Raw genomic sequence first — 7,053 nt, 5'->3', positions numbered from 1 at the left:
TGTGTGTGTGTGTGTTTGTATACAGTGTGTGTGTGTGTGTGCAGTGTGTATACAGTGTGTGTGTGTGTGCAGTGTGTATACAGTGTGTGTGTGTATACAGTGTGTGTGTGTGTGTGTGTTTGTATACAGTGTGTGTGTGTGTGTGTGCAGTGTGTATACAGTGTGTGTGTGTATACAGTGTGTGTGTGTGTGTGTTTGTATACAGTGTGTGTGTATTTGTGTGTGAGTGTGTGCAGCGTGTATACAGTGTGTGTGTGCAGTGTGTATACAGTGTGTGTGTGTGTGTGCAGTGTGTATACAGTGTGTGTGTGTGTGTGCAGTGTGTATACAGTGTGTGTGTGTGTGTGCAGTGTGTATACAGTGTGTGTGTGTGTGTGCAGTGTGTATACAGTGTGTGTTGTGTGTGTGCAGTGTGTATACAGTGTGTGTTGTGTCCACTATGTTTCTTTGACTAATGCAGTTGAGTATAAAGGCAGTTGTGTATCTACAGAGCTGCGTAGCTGCTTCACATATCCCTCAGTGCAGTGTGTCAGTGAGACTAAACACACACACACACACACACACACACACACACACACATGCACAGTGCAACATGTAACAGAAATCAACCACTTATATCCAACTGTGTCTCCATGCAGCTCCTTACTGACACACACACACACACACGCATACACACACACACACACACACACACACACACCAAAGCAACAGATTTCTGCAAGTCCCACTTCACCAGGATTTATTAATACAGTCAGTCTGGTCAGTTTGGTCTCTACTGACCTTCCTGTGGACATCCTGGCTGCTGTCGTCCTGGAACCTCCCCTGGATCTTCTCCTCCAGGAAGTAGATGCGCAGCTTCAGGCTGAAGTTCTCCTTCTTCAGGTCATTGAGGTGCTGGGAGATGGTGCGATAGCCGTTAGACATCATTCTGTGTTTCCCTCATCATCCCTGCACCATGCTACCTCAGGAGTAGGCTTAAAAAAACTATTAGAAACGCTAACACACACACACACAATAATAAACTATGCTAATTAAACCGGTTAAAAAATTATAAAGTACGACAATCTAAATTCTGTCTAACTGTAGATCACTGTCAACAACAACAACCGTGAGCTGTAAGTGAGATCGAGGGACCTCCTGCTCCGAGTTTGGTGTGTGTGTGTGTGTGTGTGTGTGTGTTGGGAAGAGGGGGTTGGGGTGACAGTTTGTGTTTCCATTTTTAAAATAAGAATCTCTGCCAGGCAGGAGCAAGGGAGGGAACTCTCTCTCACACACACACACACACACACACACACACACACAACTGGTGCTGATCACACAGGAGACAACTGGTTATGGGGCCCACTCTCTCTCCGTCTCTCTATATGGCTGGCATGACCATGTTCTTCATGAGTGTGTGTGTGTGTGTGTAGTATTACAGCTCATAGTTCAATACCGCTCATTCAGCCATGTCGAGTGAGTTCTGCACCCGCACAACATTAACACGAGCACTGAACACGTCAGAGTGGTTATTAATCAGCTGCAGAGATGGAGCAGGTTCTCTGTTTTATTTGTTTTAAAAGCAGAAAGCTTGATTCAGACGCCGGAGGATAGTGTAATACACACGTGCAGCCGATTAAATCGAATAGATGAGATGAAAATGTCTCCATGAGTCCGGGTTGCTGCAAGAATTCAGGATCCAGCTGATGAGCTTGAAATGTGTATAGAGTTCATTAGACATCAGGTGACAGGTCAGTGTGTTAGAAGCAGGAAAAATGACTGAGTGTAAAAATCTGAGTGACTCTGATAAGGGCCACATGGTGATGTTTAGATGATGGAGTCAGAGCTTCTCCAAAACAGCAGGTCTTGTGTGGTGTTTCCAGTATGCAGTGGTCAGTACCAACCGAAAGAACTCCATGGAAGAACAACCACTAAACCTGATGCAGGATCATGGAGGCTCCAGGAGTGAAGGCTAGCTCGTCTGGACTATTCTCACAGCACAGATTAGTGAAAGAGTGAACTCTGGCTCTGATATACAGGAGTCAGATCACACAGAGCGTCACAGCTTGCTGTGTTCAGTGCGGTCAGAGTGACCATGCTGACTCCTGAAGCTCCTACAGTGTGCAGGTCAGCATCAGAACTGGACCATGGAGTAATGGAAGAAGGAGGAGGCCTGGTCAGATGAATCACACAAATTTATGTGAAACCTTATGATCCATCCGAGTGTCTGATCGTCTGATTACACGGTCCGAGAGAAGGGATAAGACTCGCGGAAAAGGTGTCTTTACAGGGACCTCAAAATAGTGCAACATGCTGAATATTAAATAGTCACGACGTTACACATTTCTTTGTTGTGGGCTTTATAATTAAGATAAGATATTAAAATAAGAAGTTTATTAATTCCGAAGAAAATTCTTTTGTCAGACTGCAAGAAAAATAAAGCGGATATAGAAACTGGATGGATGAAATATAAATGAAAAATAAGTGAAATAATTTATATATATATATATATATATACACACACAAATGTATTCAAAGATTTCTATATATACAAAATATATTCAAAGTAAAAAAAAAGGTGCTAGGATGCTAGAACATCTAAAACCAACAAAAACAAACAAATAAACAAATGAAAAAATCTGTTTATTTTCATTTTTAAATAAAAATAAATATAATCCCAGATTTTCGATGTAGTCTCAGAATTTTGGAATGTACCATTTATTTGTTTGTTTGTTTGTTTATTTATTTATTTGTTCTTTTATTAATTTAATTTAAATTAATTTTCCTTGATATTCAAAGTAAAAAAAAGGTGCTAGGAAGCTAAAACAAAACAAACAAACACAAAAATTCTGTTTAATTTTAGTTTTACATAAATATAATCCCAGAGTTTTGATATAGTCTCAGAATTTTGGAATCCAATTTATTTATTTATTTATTTATTTATTTATTTATTTATTTATTTATTTATTTATTCTTTATTTGCTTGTTTGTTCTTTAATTGAATTGAATTGAATTGAATTTTTTCTTTGAATAGTGTTTGTCCACCAGGGGGCAGTGTGGCATTAAGTTCTCGAGCATGTAGGACCCCGGGGCCTGTCAGACAGGAGCACTGGGTTATTTTTATGTGGAGCGTCTTGTTTCAGCTGTCACTGTGGAATTCTGATCTGGGATCGCTCCCTTCACATCAGTGACAGCTTCTCGTGAACAGGCGAAGCAACCAACCCATTTATCAAGACGCAGGAGGACGTGTGATGGAAACTGCTTCATGTTATCCTGAATCAAAAGCGTCCTCACATGGAGAATCCCAGAGGCTAATGACTCGCGAATCAATAGCCACACTTATCCGCTTAGCCAAAACAACCCTAAACAACAACAACAACAAAATTCCCAAGCAGCCTGAGAAACAGCTTTCCAATTAGTCCCACAGAGCAGAACCATCCTTTCTTACGCATACATCGTGATTAAAAGGTAAAAGCTCTCCTCTTTCATGTGTCATATCTCGGTTAATAGACGAAGTAAAGTCAGATGGTGTGTTGGAGTGTTTATTTGTAAGTCGTATAATGCTGTCTGCCTGGCTTTAATCAAATCCTGAGCGAATAAAAACTCCTCTGTTTGCTGAAGGAGGGAGCTGACCGCTCCGTTCGGCCACAGGCTGCGATCAGATGGAGATCTTCAGCTTTCTGGAAGCTTTTTCTTTTGCTACATGGTGAAAATCATAGCTTGACTCGTTTGGACACGGTGTGATTAGAGACAGTCTGTGTATGAGCACACGCACACACACACGCACACACACACACACAAACCAGGGAATATAAAGAAATGTGTGTACACCTTTTACTTCAAAAACTGCCATCACTAGCAGGGTTTTACTGTGTGACATTATAAATCACACCATTTTCAAGAATTTCCTGATGGTCATGCTTTCATATTCCTGAAATCATCAGTAAAAGCTCTAAAATTCTTTCGTAAAGTTATAGAAAAAGTTTATAAATTTGTATACACACTGCAAGAAAGTTAGGTCTTAGCAAGATATCTGGAATGTAGTAGCCAAATCTAGAACGATGAAACCAGTTTATGATTTTTCACTCATTTTAAGCTGGAAATAATCTTCTGCATTTATTTAGAGATAGAAGCCTCTGAGAATAAGAAAATTTACATCTTGAAATGTATATGCGGGAAAAAAAAAGAAATACATGTGGAGGGATTATGGGGGCTTCGTAGTGAGCGGGTTTGTCTCACACCTCCAGGATCGGGGTTTGATTCCCGTCTCTTTTCTGTGTGTGTGTGTGTGTGTGGAGTTTGCATGTTCTCCCTCTGTGCTTTAGGGGTTTTCTCCAGGTTCTCCATTTTCCTCCAAAGTCATGCTCTATAGGCTGATTGGAATCGATAAATTGTCCGTAGTGTGTGTGTGTGTGTGTGTGTGTGTGTGTGAGAGTGTGAGAGTGTGATTGTGCCCTGTGATGGGTTGTGATGATATCCCGCCTCGTGCCCCGAGTCTCCTGGGATAGACCCTGGATTCCTCATGACTCTGTGTAGGATAAACGCTACAGAAAATGGACGGAGGGATGAATACATCTGACTATTTTTAAGATATTTGCACTTGCTGAAATATATTTTTGTAGTGTTTAACCTGTTCAACCTCCTGAGTAGTTACCAGAAATCTTAATAATAAAAATATGCTTTTACTTAATGTTTCGCTTCAAACAGAAATCCGCTGTAATTATTACACACTGGTCACTTGTGCTTTCTTAGTATGCTGAGTAAAAATAAAATAAAATAAGTAAATATAAATAAAAACCCTTTCTGAAAAACCTATTACGTGAGAAATATAAAGACGTATTAAGTGAACTAAAAACTTCCTATAATTACCTTTATTATTGCAAAGCAGTGAAATTTCAGAATAAACAGGCCTGAAGATAACAGACGAGCTTTTCCCACCTCTCCCAGTTGGAAACACACACAGACTCTCTCTCCTGTTTGAACTCAGCTGATGGATCGAGCTCTACTCTCCGATGCCTGAACCAGATGTTGGAAAATTCTTTGACAAATTCAAAATGGTCATTGTTTAAAAGATCAGAAAGCAGGGAATTGTCTCTGGATAATGTTCCCGGACTAACAATCGCCTATTCTTTCCTTAAAAAATAAATAAATAAATAAATAAGTAAAATTCAATGCAATCATTAATGGTGTCTACCATCATTGAACTAAACTTAAATGAACTTAATTAATTTAATTAAATGTTAAATTAAATTAAGTTAAATAATTATCTATTTTGTTTGATCAATTTAATTTCAATAGAATCTCAAATTTTCATTATTATTATTATTGTTATTATTATTATTATTATTATTATTATTATTATTATTATTTTAATTTTAAGTTTATTTATTTATTTATCATCATCATCATCATCATCATCATCATTATATGTTTTAAAATATGTATTTTAATTAATTTATTTATTTATTTATTTATTTATTTATTTATTTATTTATTTATTATAATTAAAGCATTGTATACATATTGTGTGTTTGTGTGTTCAATGAAATCCTCGAAACGATTTTAAAAAAAAAAGTTTCGTTTACTCAAGAATTTATTAAAAACAAAAGGTCAAAGCTCTCCGACTGTCTGAAACTAAATCCAGAAGCTATAACTCAGGCTGCAATTTTTACAGTCCAGTAAAGCGGTCTTGTTTGGGGGCAATTTCTGTGTTTATGTCAGTTTTTCAGCATGGCTTTTAAAATGGCCGAAGGGCACGGGTACACGTGTTCACGTAAAACACACACTGACAGGCCGAGGGCCGCCGCGTCTTTATTGAACAGCAGCGTAAATCAGGCGTGAAATGGCTGGTGATCATGTGACACACTGAGGGCATGGGGCAGCTACAGCTCGAGTGATCAGGTGGTGACCATGCTCAGGTCAGTTAACATGGTGTGTCTCTCAGATTAGCTGCTGTGTTTACTGTTTGTGCGTCTCACACACTGTTGTGTATTTGTCTTGCGTCGAGATCCTGAGGTCTTTCCTTCTAATGTTAAATAAAAACCTGCTATTTTCTTCTACTGGTAAAGAATCCAGTCCCAGTATACCCATCACTCAGTTGTGTACGTTACACAAAACACATCCCGATTATATTTTCTAGACAAATTTTAAAGATTTTCATGCCGGTTATGATTTTTTGACAAGAAGGAGATTAATAAGACGATTCTTCTTGAACACTATTGTCTTTCTCCTTCCTGCTGTCTCCCACTTCCCTCCACTACACCCCTTCTTTTCTTCTCCGCAAACCTTCCACCCCCCGTTTTTCTTTCATTTCGGTGGGTAAATTGCTCCCAGATGTGGTGGCAAGGGAGAGTGCCAGTAGCGTGTGTGTATGTGTGTGTGTGTGTGTGTGTGTGTGCAGGGCTCGGTTCTGAGCCCTTTACCCCTTTGCCAGCATCTTACTGTGACGGGGGAGAGCTTTTCCAGAGAGTGTGCCAGCTGCACAGTGGTGTAAACACACACACACACACACACACACACACAGCACAACACAGTGCAGACAGAAAAACAGAGTCTGACTCAGACACCCACACCCTTGTTCCCTGCAGTGACGACTGTGTCGGACTGAAACGTCTGTGTATACGTGTGTGTATACGTGTGTGTATACGTGTGTGTGTGTGTGTGTGTGTTGGGAGGGTTTGCACGGAGAGAAGGCATGGACACACACCAGGGACTAAAATCTTGCTGTTGTTGGGTCTTGTTGCATAAAACCTGACATACCAAAGTGACTTGGAAGAGCTTCAGCAGGAATGCTTCATCCATCTGGTTCTCACACACAGCACAATGGCCATTATTTGTCTTGCTCCTTTTTTTCCCCAGCATTTCTAACCTCGAGCAAATCCTCAGTTCAGTCTGGTGCAACCTAAGCATGCAAAAGCATCCGAGTGGCTTTTCGAGCTGTAACCCTATACACCAGACCTGTGGATTCTTGGCTGAGGCTGATCTGATGTCGCTGCCTGGCCTGCACTGCCCTGCCCTCTCTGCCCCTGAGTGCGTCCCTGAGTGCGCCGTATGACAGATGACCTTGTAGTATCG

General features: G+C 40.1%; 1 protein-coding gene across 1 annotated transcript in view; it reads right to left on the bottom strand.

Moving 5' to 3' along the window:
- The window catches only part of pde4dip (phosphodiesterase 4D interacting protein), an 80,162-nt gene that overhangs the window by 51,718 nt on the left and 21,391 nt on the right, over positions 1 to 7,053 (bottom strand). Inside the window, exon 4 of the mRNA XM_058379454.1 lies at positions 781 to 894. Within this exon, the coding sequence (XP_058235437.1) occupies positions 781 to 894 (114 nt within the window). The remainder of the gene's footprint in view (positions 1 to 780; positions 895 to 7,053) is intronic.

Source organism: Hemibagrus wyckioides, linkage group LG25, assembly GCF_019097595.1.
Source record: "Hemibagrus wyckioides isolate EC202008001 linkage group LG25, SWU_Hwy_1.0, whole genome shotgun sequence".
NCBI classification, from domain to species: Eukaryota; Metazoa; Chordata; class Actinopteri; order Siluriformes; family Bagridae; genus Hemibagrus; species Hemibagrus wyckioides.
The sequence above is the reverse complement of the archived record's forward strand: the minus strand, read 5'-3'. Positions and strand labels throughout refer to the sequence as shown.